This window comes from Melanotaenia boesemani, chromosome 3 (assembly GCF_017639745.1).
Source record: "Melanotaenia boesemani isolate fMelBoe1 chromosome 3, fMelBoe1.pri, whole genome shotgun sequence".
Taxonomy (NCBI): domain Eukaryota; kingdom Metazoa; phylum Chordata; class Actinopteri; order Atheriniformes; family Melanotaeniidae; genus Melanotaenia; species Melanotaenia boesemani.
This window is the reverse complement of record NC_055684.1, coordinates 33,481,624-33,503,575: the sequence shown is the minus strand read 5'-3', so window position 1 is coordinate 33,503,575 and position 21,952 is coordinate 33,481,624. Positions and strand designations below refer to the sequence as shown.

The 21,952-nt window shown below is 38.2% G+C and overlaps 2 protein-coding genes across 6 annotated transcripts in view; one reads left to right on the top strand and one right to left on the bottom strand.

The window, feature by feature from the left end:
- Nucleotides 1–6,213, bottom strand: part of acap3b (ArfGAP with coiled-coil, ankyrin repeat and PH domains 3b) — a 48,200-nt gene extending 41,987 nt beyond the window's left edge. For 3 of the 5 annotated variants that reach the window (XM_041979662.1, XM_041979664.1, XM_041979666.1), the window contains exon 1: nt 6,003–6,212. In XM_041979662.1, coding sequence (XP_041835596.1) covers nt 6,003–6,049 — 47 coding nt within the window. In that variant the 5' untranslated portion in view covers nt 6,050–6,212. Of the gene's footprint in view, nt 1–6,002 lie in introns of all 5 variants that reach the window. The other 2 variants (XM_041979663.1, XM_041979665.1) reach the window with 1 other exon arrangement.
- Nucleotides 6,214–6,825: 612 nt separating this feature from the next.
- On the top strand, nt 6,826–21,856 carry pusl1 (pseudouridine synthase like 1). The gene is made up of 9 exons (XM_041979668.1): nt 6,826–6,936; nt 7,149–7,440; nt 7,533–7,590; nt 7,787–7,974; nt 12,289–12,435; nt 16,886–17,056; nt 20,930–20,984; nt 21,188–21,350; nt 21,741–21,856. Exons 2-9 carry the CDS (start codon nt 7,364–7,366, stop codon nt 21,779–21,781), a joined length of 900 nt encoding a protein of 299 aa, XP_041835602.1. The 5' UTR covers nt 6,826–6,936; nt 7,149–7,363; the 3' UTR covers nt 21,782–21,856.
- The last annotated feature ends 96 nt before the right edge of the window (nt 21,857–21,952 follow it).

Here is a 21,952-nt window from a genome sequence, read left to right as displayed (position 1 = left end):
AAAATATCCAGCCTCATATGAGACAAATATAAGCAAACAGGTTTGTAAGCACAGTTGTGATCTGTGCACATTCAGCTTCAAAGCAAACAAACAGTTGGCAGACAAGATGCTGTGTGAGCAAAAATGGAGTTTGCAAGGTCTGAGGAGGGATGTTTGGGGAACTTTTTAGTTACTTCCTGGAAAAAATATCACTGCCTTCCACTGACAAGAGCCTTCCTTTCTGCACTTTGTCATTTGCTTTATGCCATAATGCTGAAAAATACTAAAGCTGCTGACTCGTGTAGGAAATTACATGTTTGAAAACAACTAATGCTACTTTGTGGTGATTTTTCATTGTTGCAGAGTAAAAAAGTATCATGCCAGAAAAAGCACATTTTGCAGTAACTTTTCATGCTGCAGACATGACAGACTTGTCTCAGTTGGAGCTTTCCACCAACGCTTGCTTAGGAGAATAATAGGTAGTTAAGGTTTACAAAAACTAGTCAGATCAGAAGTTTAACTATACTAGTAATCAAAATTTTATAACTTAAATGCTTAGACTCATTAATCTAGATGACATAATCTATTTTTTCATACGCTATATATTAACATATGTATCCTACAGTGGCAAAAACTGTCCAGATTAAAGGGAATTTTGGTCATGACTGGCTGCTTATTTATTTGATGTACCATGGGTATTAAATCTACATAAACCCATCCTCTTTGCGTGTGGGAGTAAATCAGGTATTAATATATTGCCTGACCTTCCTATACCTTCAAAGGAAAACTGACTGCAAATCCATCAAGATTAGGGCTAAATGCAAGAGATTTGCTCACCATTCCACAGTGTTTGCCTAAATATTGCTGGAAGTTCTGCAACTAAGCTGTTAAGAGAAAACACTGAATTCTCAAACAGAGTATAACAAAAAGTAGCTTTCATTTTAATGAAAAAAAACCTACATATAACAAGGATAGAGATCAATAATGATTCAAGGCCAGTAGGGCCATTTTAATTCCATCTGTGCTCAGCTTAACAATACATGGAAGCATGAGGGAAAGTGGAATGAGAATCATCACATTAGGAACTTAATGTCAGTAGCCTGGAATCTGCAAAGCAATAATGCTAAAGAAATATTTGTCCCTCATTTTCAAAGGTTCACAGTGGCTCTAAAAGATGATTGCTTCAAAATAAGTAAGAACCAGTCTGCTAGACCAGGTGTTCTGGCCGTACAGTTAAAAATATAGGTCTCTGTTCTTCCGAGGTACTGCATTGGGTCATTTTTCTGGAAGCACTGCATTAGCAAGCATGCAGTTAATCAGTGTCACAGCATCTTTGGTAACAAGTAATCATATTCTGCAGTTTAATGCATTTTCTTGTCTACTGCAAATTCATCTGTGCATTCAAGGACGTCCTGCTCCATTCCCTTTACTCTTCAAGTACAACTATATTCTCCCTGCTGACACATACACACTGCAAACAGCTGTGAGTGGTTTAGTGCTGAAAGTGACAGAGCCTATCTCTCCATCCCTGACTGAGACATTTGGACAGGTAGCCAAAGCCACCGATCACTCTTGGCAACAGCATAGCTGCTGGAAAACACAGCAGGATGCATATTTACACATTTCACAGGCAGCTGACCAATAGGAATTCATTATCTCTATGGGAGAAGCAAATTGATGATGTGTGTAAAAAGGAGGATTAAAGGTGACGATGATGACGCAGGTAGGGAATAAATATCCAGACATTTGAAAGAAACCAGGGCACCAAACAGATATCTAAAGCATCAAAAAAGCACTTTAATCTGCCAAAAGATGGAGACATGCTATTAAAATCATGTAGTGATATCACATATAACAGGAGCCAAAAGCCTCTTTTTGTACTGCACTTTCAAATCTTTTAAAAAAAATCTAGTTCACTAATGAATTATATAGACTGAATATTCTTAAACCTTCTATATTTAGCAGCATATTAAGATAAAAAAAAATCCTCTCTTTTAACTCTTTGAACCTGAGGTATCCTCTAACCAATGGCCAATATAAATATAAGATTATTTTTTAGCAACTCTATATTGCTTTATTTTGTAGCAGATACTTTTTTAAAAAAGCTAATCAGTACAATAAGCTGCTATAAACAGTCTGCTATAGTTGTAAAAGCAGGACTCTATCTGCTTGTCTTTTGTTTCTGGTCATATTCCAAATCTGATTTACTGAGTAAAACGAGGATGTCTGGACAGCCTGCTGCTGTTCAGTCTAAGTGGGTGGGATAGACAACCACTGAGAAAACAGAAACAGGCAGACAGGTGCAGTTTGATCAGCAAATCTGTAATTTCTCAGCTGTACATACTATACACTAAACCAACAACTGCTGGAGTTAGCACCTGCTATTCCATATCCACAGTCTCATTTTGTTTTAAGTTTATGTTTGACACAGATGACATAACACAGAACAGACATGACTGTACGCTTGATGTCATCACCAACATGACACTCTGGCACCTGACTAGCAACCACTGATTCTTAGAATAACTAAACTTTACAGATATAAGTTCAAATCCACCATTTTTTGGTGTAACAAAACAGAGAGCACGTGTGTGGACACAATCGACATCCTTGGATTGCTTGCTGAGCTAAAAGCAAGGAATATAAATGCCTTTGAAGAAAAATACTTGTCGCAATAAAACGTTTCTCCTTCAGTGAGATGTGAAATGATGCGTCTTTTTCACAGCACCCACTCTTTTCTTTCATTCTTAAATTTTCTGCCCTCTTTTCTTGATGCTTCAGTCGTCAGGCTTACAGCAACTGTTGCTAGGCAACAGCTCGCACCCACCCACATGCATATTAATACTTACTTCACAACAATACAGTCAATGAAAAGTCTAAATATAAGTTGTTAAATGGTTATATAATGAAATTTCCACCTTAGTGGCTTTATGCTTTATAGAAGTGTTCTGTTAGTGGATGTTGGGGTGTAAAGCACAAAAAGGCAATGTATGTTCATGTGTGTGTGCGGACCCCATTTGGTAATGTGCTATTCCTAGAAATCTGATGTTCTAGTCAACCGATTTTCGTGCATAATGATAACTCTGACAAGTACTTGTTTCACAGAAACAGTTCTGTGCACTGAACCAAATGAAACCACAGGAAAGACAAATCTTTGGCCAGAAATTTAGGAGAGATGACAGACATCTAAAAGCGGTGTGCCTCGATGACATCAGATAATAGCCAACAACTGTAAGCTCACGATGCACAGGCATCCTCACATGCCCTGTTAAGAGTTAATACATTTAAGGGGCCACTGAATAAGTGGCAGGGCATCAAAGAGTTTAGAATACAGTACAACGGAACAACGGACTGAACAAAAAAGGAATGAATGCAGGTATACCTAAAATATTCTTTCATGTTCATTCAGCTATGCATACACAACTACAACACTGGTACAAGTTAAGACCTGCAGTGTGAGGGTGTGTGTGAGCCCTTTTAACTCCATGAGTGGGAGAACAAACACGACTGGTTCTCTGCTTCACCATAACTTCTGTTTCTCCAGAATGGCACAACAAGGAAACAGACAGAAGATAGAAATTAAATCCAGTACTGGGGAAAATGTATCATGACTAACTTGAACTGCCTGGCTAGTACATCACCCAATGGTTCTAACCAGACAAGCTGAGGTCTTTGGAACATATGTTCCTTTAAAATGTTAAATATTTATTAGAATTGTGGAGCTTTTACATGCTAAAAGAGCTTCTTGGACTGCACAGATTACTTTTGTTCAAGCTGTCTTACAGCTAGCCACACACTGTTGAAGGTCCACAATGTCCTCAAGATAATTTTTTTCCTTCACTGTCTGTTTTGAAGTCATATTCACCATTTTACTGGCATGGCTTTGTCACATGAATGTGTCCTTTAGATCAGTGGTTCCCACTCTTTTTTTCCTGAGAACTTCCACAATGCAACTACCAGAAAACTGTAGACCCCTGCCTACCCCGTGTTGAAACTATGCTAGGATTTATGCTTTCATTAGACAGTTTATCACCATAAATGACATATGATAAATATTCTGGTTGAATCCTTTCCTTTCATAAAACCAAAATTAAGGTAATTACTAACATATAGCCTTACCTTTGTTTTTCTTTACAATAAGGACAGATCATCCCTACTGTGGCATTTCTCAGACATGTCTCATTAATGAAATAGTGCAAAGTTAGTGCACTCCCAAAACACTGGTTCCATGTGAATGAAACACCCAAATGATAAAAAAAACTTAAGCGAATACATCTCAACTTGTCCTTGGCCATGGCCTTCATTTAAGTAGCACTGGTCCTGAACAGTCAAAGCCTCGGGGACCCCCTGTCCTCTTTGGGGGACCCCTCTTTGCTGGGGGACCCCAGGTTGGGAACCACTGCTTTACACAATGCTGCCACTGTTTTAGTTACTGTATTTACATTTTGAACCACAGTAACCTGTTACCTGGTTGCAACAAGTTGGACTTTTACATAGGAACAAGTGATCTGTCTTTACATTTGGCTTAAGTAGCTCAGACTATCATGTTGTTGAGAGGCTGAAAAAAGTGATGTGGAGATTTCAAGAGAGTTAAGTCAAAGGTGTTTCATGTTTAATGCAAACAACAAGAAATAAAGCAGAACTTTACTACAGCATGAAATGATAGCAGCCTATACTGTCACTTTATGCAAATTCAAAGTATCATCAATTGTAAGAGGTTAAGCAGTTTTCAATATTTTTATGGGATGATGTAAGAAAACAGCAACATCTGCTTTTTTTGGAAGTGGTGGAATTTTCCAAATAACATTCAGTGAGGCGATGAGAAAGTGAACCAGCAGAGAAAAGGGGAAGTCAGTGAATGTATGCTGCTCTCCTTCTCTACCTGACCTTCTGTTAACCAACCATCCATCATCACTTAAGTGGGACTCAAGGAGCAGATTGGATGTCTGTCTCCCTCGAATTCTTTATGCTTTTCCCTGACTGCTTGCTCGGTCAAATGTTAGTGATACAAACATAGTAGATGTCCCTTGAGTGTGAGGAAGAAAGAGAGAAAAATGGACTGGGAAGCGACCGACCTAGAGAACAGAAAGCAAACAGGCAACAGACGCTGACTTCAAGAAACAAATGAGAAGGAAAAGATCTCACAATATTATGCCCTATTTGAGACAGACCTGTGGATTAACTGGGGATTCCTGACCTAAATGTTTTTAGAATCTTCTCTATTTTTTCCCACAGGAGCGTTGCCAGACTGGCACGTGGACTCAGTAAGACTAATACCCTACAGCAAATAGGCAAGGGGCGGAACAGCTGGATCTGTGCCCAGTGTATGAGCTCTGTTCCTGCAGTAATCATGTACCCTGCTGCCTCTTTACCAGCCTGGCCACTGCTACTGCTGCTGCAAGGGCATCTCATCTCCAGTGTGCAGACTGACACACAGTGGGTGACTGCAACCCCTTTACTATGGATAAAATGAAGACTGCATCCACAATGTTTACCATGCTGCAACACTCAATCACATACATAAGGATTCCCTCTTGTGCTCACAATCACTGAGTCCCTCATATTTGTCCTCCTATTTTTATTATTTAATTTTACATTCAAGCAAAATGGATCCTCATTGAGCACAATAATGGGTGTCCCTCCTCTCATAATACTGAGGCAATTATCAACAAACACTACAAAAATCACTCCATCGGACATCCTTCGAACAAAAACCCCACAATGCATTTAAAAATCCTAAAAACAACCCGAATTATATATAAAAAAATGTCCATGCATTAGCTAAATATCAGGACAAATTTTCAAGAAAAAAAAAGGCAGAAATGGACAGACAAAACGCCATCCTATTGTTGCACATGTGAAAATCAGACAGAAATTCTAACATTCTTTTACTTGCCCTGTTGATGACACAAATTTGGCATGAGTAAAGCCTGCAGACGTCTTAAAAAAGAAAGAAAGAAAGAAATATATAAAAAAGGTGTGCCATTTTTGCGCACCGCTGTGCCGAAGAGGCGCAGTCTCACCTGAATCTGGGTGAATCTTTTATGCATTCTTCAAAATCCACAGTCATTTTCGCGTTTTCTTGTGTATTCTCTCTTTAGTATACTAATGTCATTCCCAGCGGCGCGGTGTCACTTGAACCGCAAGGATGGTGACTGGTATCTCCTGACGCGCAGCAGTCTGTCGCCCCTCTCCCGGTGGCACTGTGACACAAAATGCAATCTCAGTCAGTGAGAAGCAGGCAGACTACTACTACACTGCTATGGAGAAGGCGTGGAGTCTGAAAGAGGAGGAGAGATAGCCGAGTGAATACAGCTGCCGTAACATCCCTACAAAGACGAAAAGAATCATGGGAGGAGAATGAAGACGACCAAGAAAATGAAATTCCAATGTAGCTTAATTTTTACGGACTAATAATAAGCTATAGCAGCATTGCAACAACAACGAAGCCATGTGAATTTGAAAAGGTTTGTGTAAAATTCGAGCTTTTTTTTGCCCAAGATGACTGATGCTGAGGAAAACCCCAAATAATAATAATAATAATAATAATAATAATAATAATAATAATAATAATAATAATAATAAGACAACGACGAAGAAGAAGAAAAAGATATTTTTGACTTTGTGTTAAAAAATAGAAAAGAAAGAAAGAACGAAAGAAAGAAAGAAAGAAAGAAAGAAAGAAAGAAAGAAAGAAAGAAAGAATGAAAGAACGGAGCAGTTGCTTTTCTCGTTGACTGCCTTTTGTTCACTTGTAGTAATCTCCCACATTTATAGTATCTGGATTCAATGATTTTGACGGAAGATTGGTTTGCGTCTGACACGCCCTCCTCCGTTCAGGCTGACGTAATCACTAAGCGACCCGTAGGACCCATGCTTTGGATGAGTTCATGTAAAAAAAACAAAAAACAAAACAACAAAGAAACAAAAAACTTGCCCGTTAAGATAATTATTTAGGTCTGTATTTATTTAATAGCTAGAGTACAAAAGGCAGATATCAGAGCTTTAAATGTGTATCTTCAAATGTCATCGGCTTCTTGTCGCCTGTGTCTCACATGGCTCGAGAATGTAGTGCAGATGTAGTTTTGCTAATGTGACATGCTAGATATCGTACTGTCTCTGACGGTTATTTTCCTCAAGCTATTCTACGTGCAATGTTTGTATTTTAGGTGAAGCTGTAACTGGAGTGTGTATCTCAGTTCCGGACTACAAATAGCCTCTAGCTACTGTCGTACTTGTAGTCTCTGCAGCTGTATAACCATAGAGGTCAGAGAAAGTCTACGTTTACTTACTTGCCTAAATAGCTCCATTGTGTTATGTCAAACCTACACTCGTGAAATGATTTTTATTGTATCGTCTCACTCTTAATGATACGAGTCATGTGATGATAATATTTGTTAACACCATGCACAACTTGGCACGGTACCTAATTTTCTTTCAGTACATTGGAACAAAATACAGGTGAGTTGTAGGGAAGATGATGGATCACATTTTAAAACGTTAGTAATGTAATTCCTCGTTGATTTTGGTTAATATTCTTTTAATATCTGCAGTGGTGCAGTGAAAGTTCCTCCACATTCGCCTAAAAAGGGAATTCAGGACCACTTAGAGGTAAGTTTTATTTATTTGTTTACATACTACTGAAACGGCTTTTATTCATATTATTTTGCAGTTTACAGTTCTTTTTGAGAGTTTTGTGATATGTGTAAGACTATTTTGGGTAGGCTTTGAGTTGTAAGTTCAGAGGTGTTTTTTATTCTATGATATATCAACTCAAAGCTTTTTATATGCCTCTGTCTTCACACAGGAAGCAATTCAGAGGCTGAGGCCACTCAATTCAGTATCCCTGTCTGTGTCCAGCAGGACAGACAAGGGTGTCCACGCCCTCAGTAACTCTGCTCACTTTGACCTTCAGCGCAGGAACGATAAACCTCCATTTTCTGAATATAATATTGTACAAGCTCTAAATTTTCACCTCACTACGGAGCAAATTAGGTGAGTCGCGCCTCCTTGGATATGTGTGGTGTCAGTCAGAAACCTTTTACAGTACATGTAGGCTGGGTGTGTCCTTACACAGGGATTGAATACAATACAGCAGGACTACTCAATTCGGTCCTACGAGGGCCACAATCCAGCAGGCTTTCCATGTATCCCTGCTCCAATACACCTGACTACAATTAATAAATGATTAGGTCCATTTTATTTGATTCAGGTGAGTTGAAGCAGGAATACATTGAAAACCTGCTGGCTTGCTGCCCTCATAGGGCAGAATTGAGTAGCCCTGCAATACAGGAATGTCATGTACTGTATTTTGAAGTGTGCTTCCACATTTCTCTTATAGTCTTTGTTTCCTCATCATTTATTGTTTTTATTACTTTTATAGTGTTGGCCTGCCTCTTATCTGTGTCTGTTTATAATTAAGCTATTTGCACTGAAATATCAAGTTTTTGTGTTATATGGGATTAAATTTCTGATAACATTTTTCAAACAATGAGGTATTAGAGGTATGTGTATTCCTCTTGCACTTCTCCCACATGTTACTGGAAAGCCAACAAAGACCCTAAGTAGATGTGGTCCCTGCATTTTTAAAAGTTTCCATATTTTTATTTTATTTTATTTTATTTTATCTAGCCTGTGTTATTCCCCCATGAGGTTAGACTTCTCTGAGTGGCATTATCTTCTTTACTTTTAGTCACCTCTGTGCTCCTATATTGACTGTTAACTCTACCTGAATCAAAATGGCAACTTAAATTGAAACTCTTAAATCAAATCGGAGCCACGTGAGTCTGCCTTTGTGCACTGAAATGACACACAGCTATCCAAGCTTTAGCAAATAAGCACATATGGGTTTTCCTTATTAAACAACACCAATGCTGTAGAGAAAACTGACACACACAACTTGCTTAGGTACATATACTAATGGATGTACCGTTAGTGTTGGAGATCATCATTTCAAATCATGTCTGTCTTTTCTTCATCTTCTTGCAGTTGCATATCACATCTGTACACACTTCAACACCATTGTCACTCATGACTGGATACACACCTGTGATGTGTATTTATACTGATTTAGTTGCCAGCTTTTTTTTTCTGAAACAAAACAGGAAAACTCAAAGGATAGATAGCGGATAAATGTGACAGCAACAGGCAGGGAGTCAGGGTCAGTCACTGAGGGAGAATCACACCAACTGTTGATGAAACACTCTGTGATGATTGAAAGTGTGAACCACAATAAGCCTTTTGGGAAATGTGGGGAAGAGAGGAGGGAGGAGGGAGGAAGGGGAGCTCCCAGCTTCCTGCTAATCCTTAAACCTGCAGAGAGAAGGTTAGGAAAGATTATCCCAGCTCTGCTGTTTGGTTTGTAGCATCTATTAACACACACAAGGTAGCTAAATGGAAATGTACTGTATAAACACATTTTCATTTCAGTAGACACATGGCAAAGCAACATAATTTATTTAGTTATTTAAAGTTTTATTTAACAGGGACTCATACAGAATTCATTAATAAGCTGAAAAGAGCTCTCACACTCAAGCATCATGGTGTATCTAGCAGATGCTAATTTGCAACATTTGTCCTCAGAAGGGCGTTCAGTGTTTATATAACTGCTTCATATACATGCTATCAGAATATTCAGCTATCAGCAATTCTAATTAAGAAACAGTTTATGTGTTCAGACTGGGTAGAAACTTTTATCCTTGATCCATCATCTAAAAAACATTTTTATTTTAATGCAATTATCTTTTGGTGTTTGTTACAGCAACAATTACAATACAGCTCCCGGCTCAAAGCTTCGGTCTTGCCGCCTCCTGAGATGCAGAGCCAAGGCAAGATTCAAACATAGACTGCACACTGTAAAAAGTAGCTGTTCATTTGTCTTCAGTGCTGCTGGGAAAATGGGCTTTATTTAGCTAAAAATCAGTGGCACTTTTTCTATAAAAAGGAAACAGCTGAATAGCAGAATGATGCCGTGTAAACAATGCCCCAGTTCCCAATTGTGTGAGGCCATGCTTTGTACACTGCTTATTAAAATTTTATAGGGGTGTGTGATTTGAGGGGCCGGGCGAAAGCTGTCACTTCACATTGGAGCAGCCGCTGAAGGCAGATGCAAGGGTTTCCTCTGCCACGTGTCACACTCTATCGTCTCCCCTGGAAACGTAACCTAGTTTCTCTGTTTGTGCAGAGGCACATAATGCACGCTCAGACATACACATGCACAAAAACGTACGATGTTTGGATTTGACCACCATTGCTCTTGTACGTCCATCTATTCCGACATGCTTGCATGTCACTACCACTCACCGTCTCCCACATTTTCAAGTGCACAACAGGCACATGCATGAATACACTGACTGTTTTCTCTGTGCACAGACACAAATGTGTGTGGACAAACACTAAAGGGTGCTAATCTGCTTTATGCGGTCGGTGTAGCAGGCTGCATCCCTTTGTTTCTACGATTCACAGATGTAAGCACGAAAGAATCTTCGAAGAAATACTCATGTGCAGAAAGATGTTCAGAACTGCATCAAATTAGCATTAAATGGCTAAAAGAGTGACATTTTGCACCTTTTATTGTTTCTAGTAGCTTCATAAAAAGCCAGAACTGCTTTGATTAGTCAGCTGTGCTGGTTCGAGCAGGTTGCTGGCTGGTCTGCTTTGAGACAGGAAAGATTTTCTTGTTATTGATCCTGACCACATTCTGTTCTGCACCAGCTCAGCTGAATTTGAAATCTGGGAGAATATTTCAATGGACGCTACTTGTAGAAATAATTATTGAACAGCTTCTTTAGTCATTTTTTGGTCTATTGGTAACACATCACACACCAAGACACAACTAATAAATGCTAAGACAGTTAACTTTATGTCATGGAGACATTAAGTAACAGCTGGAATCTTCTTCAGTCACATTTACTAAACAATCATAAATGTTTTAAACTATAAAATCTTTAAAAAGTCAGAATATCCAAACCAAATTTAATTCAAAATCTCTCAAAGTTCATTGTGCAGTAGTTTCTTGGGTTAGCATCAACAGTTTGCTGGCAAAGGAGTGTGAGAAATGCAAGTAAACTCTTCTGTCTACTTTAAAAATGACAGATTGAGTTATAAGCTGAGCTAATTACTATCTGGCAAATGTGAATTCTTCACTTGGTTTTGCAAGCATATGATGCACAGGTGATTTCATCCTCCATACAGGCCTTTGCTTGCAAGATATTTAAAGTTACACATATAAACAGCATATCCTATTTTTTTTATTTCATTGGCTATACGGTGCAAATTCAGTTACAGTTGGCTCAGTACATAGGCTACATGGCTGAACAGGACTATGCACTATGCTATACAGCAAACTCATGGGAGCATGGAGAGACCTGACACCTTGCTTAGGACTGCCTGCTATAGTCTCAAGTGATGCTATTTTTGCATGCACATAGGGACAGTGCTGGTGAAAATGTTAACTGTGATATTTTTACCGAATTTATGAATTTATTTCTTTAAAATCAAAACAAACTGCCGTAAATTAATCAATTAGTAAAATATTGAGAGCTGAAAAAGTTTTGTTATTGTGGGTTTTCTTGTTGTAATCGATGCCATGTGGTCTTTTTTTAATTCTCCAGTCAATTATGATTATCATGGCTCGAATTTAATATTATGTTGTGAGAATGTCTTTTGGTATTGCAAATAAATTTATGCAAATAGAGTAATTCTTCCCACACACACTCACCTCTCACTTGCATCACACAGCAACTGTAACGTGTTAGTAATTCCCAGCTGAAACGCTGAATCACTTGGCCTGCCTGGCACATGGCTGGAAGGCCTAGTGATTCAGTTCCCTAGAGTTTGATGAACTGATTAAATTGATCAAAGCTGTGATCAGTCCCTGCCTCTTTTCCTCTGCTGTATGTGCACAGACATGCAGCAAGTGTCCAGTTCTATCCTGATGAATTTACATCTAAAAGTCTCGTCCTTTGAGCTTGTGCAGTTAACTATATTGTTTATTAGCGCTTGGCTCTTCATGGCTCTTGCAGCCCTTTTAGGATCCTGATAGAAGGTTGAAATTTGTATGAAATTTGGCTAATTACTTATTCAAATTTTCATGCTGACTGTACAAATGAGACTTTTAAAATCATCTGTGTTTGGGGGACACTTCTGTTGAAAGAGAAAATGAAGACACATTTATTGATTGTGTTCTTTTGAAAAAGTTTTTATAGTTTATATGTATTTTTTTGTGTATTTTAATATATTGTATGAAATGGAAAACTTTTGTTTTAAACATTTACTGAAAATTTCCAATGTTTTTACGCTTTTTCTCAGGATCACGCATGCTTATCTTGTTCCAAATGACTTCCATGCCCGTTTTCATGCCCAATCTCGGACCTACATCTACCGAATAGCTCTGGGTACCACTCGCCATGATCTCCCCCTCGTAGACTGCAATTTGTGCTGGAACATCTGCAACACGTAAGTGATCTCAGTTTACACACCGCTTCTTAATTAATTGACTTATATATTTTTTAATTCTTCTTTTTTTAGTGTGCAGACACTTGAGAAATCAAGCTCTGACTAAATCCTCATTCTGACTATGCTTATTCACACAGTACACTCATGCCAAGCCTCACACAACCAATGGGACTTTAAACACATGAATAAACTATTTGTTCTAACTGCAAATGAGGGACTGTGAAAGTGTTTTATTTGAGCCCACTTCCCAAAAACAAACAAAATGGACATATCGAAGAGACAGGATGGATAGAGTATATAAAGAGATAAAATGTTGAGGGATTTGAAGCTTAGGCAATGTTCTTTTAGTTTTTAGTGGAAGGAGGGGGCATTTCAGAGAGTATGTTTGAGCATTTGTCTGCTCTTTTCTCTTTGCTTTTTTTTTGAGGGGAAAAGTAGGGCAAGATAAGCTGCAGGCTTATACACATGCAGAACAGAACTGCACCCACGCATTTTAGCCAGGTTTCTTTTTTTTTTTTTTTTTTTTACAAACTCTCACTTTCCCATTTCTTTTCTTCCTCCTTCTCCCTTCTTCATTTTTAACCTCTATTTTTTTGCGCTCTCCATCCTTTCTTAATTTCTCTGCTTCTTTATCCCTCTGCCATGTTCTGCCTTCATCTCGTCTTTCCGCCCCTGAGCGTCTCTGCCTCAGCAGCGTCTCTCCGTTCGGTCTTTGATCTGCTGCTCCCTCGTCATCACACCAACTCCATCTCTCCTACTGCAAGAAATATCCGATTGTTTTGTGTTTTTTTCTGATTTTGTTCAAATTCAGTGATTACACCATGGCTGATTTACTGAGTCACTGATTACACAGTGAAAACTGTCACTTCACATTTCTGTCCTTTTTCTATTCTAAGTTTGTTTATATTATATTTTTGCAGTGAAAATGTGTTCATATACGAAAAAAACAACAAAAAAAAGACCTATTCCTAACAGTTGATTTAAGTTATGTACAAGTCCAAATTTTCCCCCAAAAATTAGATGCTGTATAAAATGGAAATTATTATTTTATTCCCAATAGAATATAAATAGAATAGATATTTGAGCATTTCATGGAAAATAACTTGTTTTGTACTCAATGGCAGCAACACACCTTAAAAAAAATGGAATGGGGTGTGATGTTTACCATTGTTTTTAATTTTGGTCTGGACTGCAAGCAAGCTAGTTCAGCACTCTTCTCCTGCAAAGCCATGTTGGCGTAGTGGTTGCAGCATTGTCTTGCTGAAATCTGCAAGGCCTTCTGTCACGGCCCCTTCCTCTGTATGGCCGTGTTCTGTAATTATGTGTGTGCAGGTGAAGCTGGAGTGTACCTGGCTGTGCGTGCGTGCGTCAAGGGCCCGACGCACTGCGGTTATAAAAGACCCGCCTACGGCCGGCCTCGGGCTCTCGTTCCGCTCCCAGGCCGCACCTGCGCCCGCTGCACCTCGCCTTTTGCTTTACTTTTAGTTTAGCTTTACACCATACAACACTGCACTCATTACATTCTACACACAACCATGCACGCACCTACACTTGTGATTCTGCAGACAGCCACACTCCATGGTTATCTTATTTTGCCTTAATTTTGGTTAATCTTTCGTTAATAAATAATCACAATTAGCCTTATCTGCTGTTTGGCGTTGCTTTGTTATACCCGTGAGCCGGGTTATGACACTTCCCTGAAAGACACGTTGTCTGGATTGGAGCAGATGTTGCTCTAAAACCTCTGTGTACTTCTCAGCATTGATAGAGCCTTTACAGATGTGTAAGCTGCCTATCTACTAATGTAAGGCAAGGCAATTTTATTTGTATAGCACATTTCATGTACAAGACAAAAGTGCTTTACATAAAACATTAAAAGCATTACAGTAGGATGCAGGAAGCAATAATAAGTATATTTAAAACAAACTTTAAAAGAAATAAAAGGCTAAAATAAAATAGGTAAAATGCAGGAAATAAAGTTCCAGTGTAGAGAATTTAACATTTGTTTTGATAATATGCAGCAAATAGAAAAGTTTTTAACTCTAACCCTAACCCTAACCCTTCTGATTTAAAACTGCTGAGAGTTTCAGCAGATCTGCAGTTTTCTGGGAGTTTGTTCCACATGTGAGGAGCATAAAAGCTGAACGCTGTCTCTCCACATTTAGTTCTGACTCTGGGAACAGAAAGTAGACCTGACCCTGATGACCCGAGAGATCTGGTTGGTTCTTAACGAACTGACTTTTATTCTTTCTTCGTTGGCTCCAGTAACTTATTATTTCAGTCTTGCCTTCATTTAACTGAAGGAAGTCCTGGCACAACCAATCTTTTATTTGATCGATGCAGTTGATCAGAGTTTGGATAGGACTGTAGTCTCCTGGTGAGATGGTTATGTAGATTTGTGTGTCATCAGCGTAACTGTGGTAACATATTTTGTTGTTTTTCATAATTTGAGCGGGTGGCAGCTTGTAGGTGTGTGACGGAGACCGGTGGTTCCATCACCACCACAAGTCTTACAAATGTTACCGGAAGAGTAGATATGACCACACAGATTAATAATTTTTTTTTATTGAATGTTAAAAAAGGGGAAAGTGTTTGTTTGCAGAGGGGGACTGGCCATCCTGCCTGTGTAAAAGAGAACTTAAATTAGTATTTTAACATTTAACAACATTTTGATATTTATTTTTACTTTGTTCTATTTCTAATTGTGTAAAATTATAAGCTCAAGAAATTAATGGCAATACTCACCTCTTGTTGTCTTCTTGGCAGGGCTGGAGAGGTAAAAGAGGGAAGTAGGCCCAATTTCCTGCTTAAGAGCTTTTGGAGCAAACCATGTTAATAACGAGGGGTGAGAAGTAGTACATGAATTAAATGTGTATTTGAATTATGTTGCAAAATCAGTAATTGATTATCTCTAAGTATATATATATGTAAATATTTGTCCATGATGTTTGCTTTTCAAGTAAGTTGTTATTTCAAGTAAGACATTTTTGTGAATACTTCTGAGCTTGTATAGTCTAATCCCACCTCAACAGGTTGTTCCAGCTAATTACCTGCAGCAGGAGGGTATAAAAGCCCTTAGTTGCTCTTTGGAAGGGATGACGGTTGTGGTTAAGATATTTAATCAATCTTGGCAATCACAGGCTTAAATGGACCCAAGTCTCATGCCTCTTCTTAAAAATTGTTGGGATCGTCGGCCAAATTGACAAGGTGTTGAACAGCAGTGGTCCCAAGATGGAGCCTTGGGGAACCCCACAGGTTGTTTTCAATTGGTCAGATTTATAGTTACCTATAGGCACAAAGTAGTTCCTGTCTTTTAAATAGGACTTAAACCAATTAATTGCAGTGCCAGAAACTCCAACCTGGTTTTTCAGCCGGTCGAGTAAGATGTTATGTATAAATACACTTCATGTGGAATTTCTACCACATTCATCATCTTTGGTTAACATGTTAGTATGTTAATTAGCCACATTTTTAAACCAAGAGATGTAATCCCATACAGTCAGACATGCAGACTTTTGAACTGTCCATTGATAACAAGCTGGATAATTTCTCTCCTCTTTGGTGCACAGGACACGATGACCATGGTTTTCAAATAGAATTGAAAGTTTTGATCCATCTGACTAGTTTTCCACTTCGCCCCAGACCATCTTAAATGAGGTTTGGTCCAGAGAAAATGGTGGTGTTTCTGGATCTTGTTCACATATGGCTTCTTTGCATGATTGAACGTTAACCTGCATTTGTGGATTTCATGGCAAACTGTGTTCACAAACAGTGATTTCTGAGTGTTCCTAAGCCCATGCAGGGATTTTCCAATAGAGAATCATGTCTGTTTTTGATGCAGTGCTGCCTGAGGGCCTGAAGATCACGAGCATTCAGTTTTGACCTTGGGTCTTGTCCCATACGCACAGAGATTTTGCCTTTGCATTTATGAAGAAAAAAGAAATTTGAAATAGTTAAAAGTCAGCACTACGAAAGAAATGTTGAGATACTTTCAGGACTTCCTGTCAGGGTAAGCCTTTTAATTTTGTACATTAAGAATTTAATTAATGAGTCACTCAGTCCACTGCTCTATTTTCCTGCTCGCTGTATCCCTCTCTCCATCCTTCTCCCTGTCAGCTCATATTTAAGTAGTGACAGAAGCATGAAGCTGTAGAAAATCTGAGTGGCGGCCCCACTCTCGTTCTCTTGCTTAAATGATCCTTCGTCGACATGCTCTGCTCTGTCACGTGGCCTCGTCCCTTTAAAATGTTAATATTATATAAGTTTACTAGGAAACCAGAACAAGGAGGCCTGAAAACACGTTGTACTTACTGTATGACCCTGCTTTTCAGGCAGGTCGCTTTCAGGTCATGCTGTGATAAGCTTGTAAATGTATGCTGACTTAGAAAGACTCTTGGCTTCAGGGACTCGTATCTTTGTTGCTTTTAAAATGAAATGTATTGTTTTTCAGAGAGCTGGATGTGGAAGCCATGCGTGAGGCTGCTACTCTGCTGTCTGGGACTCATGACTTTAGCAGCTTCCAGGCAGTAAACTCAGACATGGCTTTTAGGAACCCTGTGAAGACGATGGATGTGGTCAACATACAGCCAGGAAGCTCTTTTGCACGTGCATACTTTCACAGGTAGATTTAAACAACTTGGGGGCAGTAAAACAAGCTCTAACGTACAACACACCATTGAGATATCCGTCTATGCATTTAGCATTGGCACAGATTTGCATGCTACTTTTTTATTTACTCACTAAGTGAACTTGTTGTTTGACAAGACCACACCAGACTTGAATGGCTTCAAGTATATAAGCCAGATTGTATTAGCATACATTATCTTGTAGTGAACATCTTTATATCCAGTTAATTGCTTAAGTAGATATCTGTATTTTGAACAGATCATAATAATTTCAGAATGAACAAAAATTCTGAAAAGCCTTAATTTAAATAGTAGATAAAATAAACATGTTATTCAACCATCTCATGGGAAAACAACAAAGATCCTGGTTTACTATAATCCTAAAAGTGAATGGACCCATTTCCAAGAACTGAGGACATCAAGTGTACCTGTGTCAGCTGCCTTACCAGGTTTCAGCTGCCTTATAACGGGTTTCTAAGGACTGTTGAATTCAACCGGGGGGGTTAAAAGCCATCCAGAAAAAAAACTGCCAACTGATTCACGCCATCTGACATGCTTACACGTCCTGCTGTTAGTTTATGTTGGTAGACACACTGTTTGTGTTAATTAATCTGCCCTTTGTGATTAGATGTTAATCAGGTTTATGTACTTAAGACAATGAGGATCCAGTATAATCCATAGTGGAGATGAAGAGTGAGGGCAGAGAGATGAGGAGAGGGCCATGTGGGCTCTGTGGGATTACATGTCCACGGGGGTCGCTCTGTATGCCAAATACCACTTTGTGGGCATTAATTATTTGCCCTGGAAATATGGTGCACAATATGGACAAGGGCAGTCTGTTGGGTACTCAGAGTAAATGTCACACAGTCCCTCAACCCCAACACGTGGTGCTCTAACAAGCTGTGAGCACGGGTCAGAGATCTGGATGCTATTTAATAGAAAATTTAAAGTAAAGCCTCCATGATGCTTTTTTTTTTTTTTTTTTTTTTTTCGACCAAATGAAAGTCTGTTCAATCTTTACCTCCACAGAAATACTATAAATGAGGCCAACGTCAGTCTCAAGTCAGTTATGGACCAATAGAAAGCTTGCAGCTGAGCTGCATGTTCATTTTTTCATGAAGTCACTATTCTAAGTAACAGTGATAGAATGAAAAGAAACTGAGGGATGAATTATTGAAAAGCCAAAGGTTGAACTAAATTTTTTATCTTAAAACAGGCAGATGTGGGCACGTTTAGTGGTTCCCATTCAACAAACACATGGGGTGTTTTTCTTTTTGTCCACATGAAATACATGATCTTGTTTTCCTTCATCAGTGAACGGCACTTAATGCAGTCTTTGTGTGCGTAGTGCTACTCTCACTGAAAGGGATATTATGCAGTTAATTTGCTATGTTGACTGAGAAAAAGCCTTCAAGAGATACGAACAAAATGGATATAAGGGAATATGAAGTTGTTCACATTACACCATGTAGAATATTAAAAAATTAAGTTATTTGTAATTTACTTTTTTTTATTTTCATAGACACATCTGAATAGCTGTTGCATAGATTGATATTAAATATTTGGCTTAGACATTCATACTATATGAACTGTAATTGCTTCAGTGACCCTTAAATTCTTTTTGGGCCAAACTATTTCCTCCTCCAGCACTTCCACTGTAAACCATAAACTAAAACTACTATTTACTTACTGTTCATGTGCTCTGGTACATACTTACAGAGGAGGAACAGCTCAGTTTACAAGCCATGTGCTGTTCACTCATCATGAACTTAAATGTCATTCTAACACTGGGTTTTCAGTGATTTCCTGGCATTGTTCCTGTTCTGGAACTGAAATATTCACAACAAACGTAGCTGACCAAAAAAAAAAAAAAAAACATGTAGTTTTTTTGCATTAAAAAGTAAAGGTTAAATGAAAATTTTTAAAATTGTAAATACATTATGGCTGTTGCCACAGCTTATCAGTGGTGAGATAGTTTATTAACAACAGTGCACCTTACAGTAAGAAAGTTGGGGAGACTACAGATCTGAGAACGAGGGTCATAGAGGAACATGACCTCTTTGTCTGGAAAGTTGTAGCTGTTTCTACACAACTGTAGATTCCAAGTTCATCAGTTTCAAGGTGTAGCCACTCTAAGGTCACAAAAAAATCATCAGATCATTAATTACTACATAGCACACTGTACCTTGTAGTTTGTAAAGCAAATTTCCACCTGTTGTTGCATCATTTTAAGATGAAATAAATTTTAAATATTAAAAACCACATTCAGCAGGAGTATCTGGAAGTCACAGGTGACTTGGACATTTATGGAGTGATAATTTTGTGGTTAAGGGAACAGATCTGAAGTGTGTTCAGTCTTATGCACCTAGTGTTAGAAAGACCAGCAATAGAATTAGATTCGTCTTGACTGGGACTTGTTCCTAAATGAATGAAATGGAAGAAAAAGCTGTTTTTTCCCCTTGACGGAAATTATAATGTTTGGATCTGCAATATTTTTATTTATCTTAAATAGCAAAATGCATTGTACTTCACCAAAATTTATTTACAAATCTGACAAAACATCACTGTAGTTTTATTTCATTATTGTATTTTAATGAACAGAACAGCAGAAAACCACACAGAGTTTGTTCGAACGTGTCGCTTTCAGATGTTCGTAAGAGGACTCTTGAGTGTTTGTGGATTTATGAAGATTTTGGTGAATGCCGCAGTTTTTTGTAAAATGTTCATAAGTAGGATTTAAGAACAAATTTGTTTGTAAGAATGGTTGGTGAATGAGGCCCAATGACTTCAAGCATACTGCTTTTTAGCTTTTTAAGAGAAAATGTTTAAATGTGTTGGAATGACCTAGTCAAAGCGCAGGCCTCGGTCTAACTGAGAATCTATGGCCTGGCTTTTTGCTGTACACCTGCCATTGTACTACACTGTACTACTGCAACACCACTGTGCTGCTGTACAACAAACCTTCATGTGTCTGTGTACTTACACACAAATAGTTTGCAGTAACTCTGATTTCAGACCATGACACAACCTTAGTTCATTTTCATCTGTAAATATATGTTCTGCATAGAGTTCATGTTACACCCCTGGTATAAAAAAAATGTCTTTCATGTCAAATGTAATCAGACAGCAAGCACAGAGTCAAATTTGCATTTGACCCAGTTCTTCCCATGTGTCTGCTTAGTTGTCTCCTTTCTTTCCAAAATTAAAATGGGTTTCAGAGGAAAAAAAACTGCTCTGCTTTAAATGCTGAAATAAACATTGGGAAAATAAATTAAAATGTCAAATTGCAGAAAACGATTCACATGTTCTATGATGTTACATATAATCCTGCTGGACCTAAGATGTGGTGGCGTATTCTGTATGTGGCATTTAAACAAATCTTTTCATGAGTAGAGTCCTGTTCTCTGTCTGATGTCTGGCAAGGATGTCACATCAGCCTCCAACTCTGTCCACGCAGACAAAGTATGAGAATGTCTAACATAAGGGAGATAAAAGAAAAGGAGAGGAAAAAAGAATGTAGATGGGATTATTGTACTTTTAAAGTTAATTATTAATTTCTTACATGGTTAATTCCAGTAAAATACATTTTTAAATTACATTTTTACTTTTCTTTGTAGTTTTTTTTTCTATAGAACTTTCAGGTGTTTTTGTTCTTGTCCTTTATAGAATTGCAAGATTATACTACACCTTTTACATTTAACAATTATTTTTGCTGCGACTTCACACTTTAACCCCAATACAAATGTTTAATATTTATGTTTTTAAGTATTATAATTTTGTACATTCAACTGGAAGTAACTGTCATGACTGAACAGGTCATGACAGTTACTCGTTTACTGGCATAACATTAGTTTTGTTTATTTTTGCAGAGAGATACCATTCTGGGAGCTGACTTTTACAAGTCGATCTTTTCTCTATAAGCAGGTTTGTTCTTGTTCAGTTCGTGAAAATGTCTCTTATACTGTAGTTGTGTGTGATTGTGTTGCAGTTCACTGTAAGCAGCACCATCTGCTGGTGGGTCACTGAATCCTATGAATCACAAATAGGAAACTTTTAGCATAGATTGACCATCAGTTATCTAAAAGAAAGTCAAGAAGTCTAACTGAAATTCTGAATCTGTGTTCAAGGTGAGGAGGATGACTGGAGCCCTGGTGGGTGTAGGTCAAGGGAAGCTGTCAGTGTCCCAGTTAAATGAGATTCTGGAGGCTCGGGACACTTACGCCTACCCTCAGGCTCTGGTTGCTCCAGCTTGCGGCCTCTTCCTTACTAAGGTGGATTATAAAGAATCAGGTAAGAACCAATAACTCACTCAGCGAAGCCCTGTCTCAATTGTTTATTAATACTAAAAAATATAGTAGCTTTACTAGAAGCTTATGGCATATCAAGTTTCTCTTACTAAAAAATAAATGACATGCTGCTTCTGTTTAGGCTTTTAGGTTCCTTAATTATTTAGTGTCATCTTAGATATCACTATCAGTAATGTTATTTATTCATTGCTCTGCTGAACTTGGGTGACAGATTTCATTTCCTCATGTTTTGAGCATGTTTGACAGTAAACTAGATTTTATTGACCTTGGAAAGGAATCTGTTTTATCATGCAGGAACTTATATCACAATTAAAAAGCTTGGTGATGTTCTTTTAACAGGATATGTCTGAGTAACTCTCTTTTGCTTCCTCAGACCTACAACTTTCACAACAGCCATCCTCCACTGAGAACTGATAAATTCAAATTAATTTGTTTGATATTTCTACACTTCTGCAGAAAATGTGTATAATAAAGTCTTTGTGTAAATTACATGCCTACATAGTCTTTTTTTCCCCTCAGCAACACATATCAGCTTCACTTTAATTGTTGTCCTACAGCGTACAAACACAAATGAGCAGAGGGCTA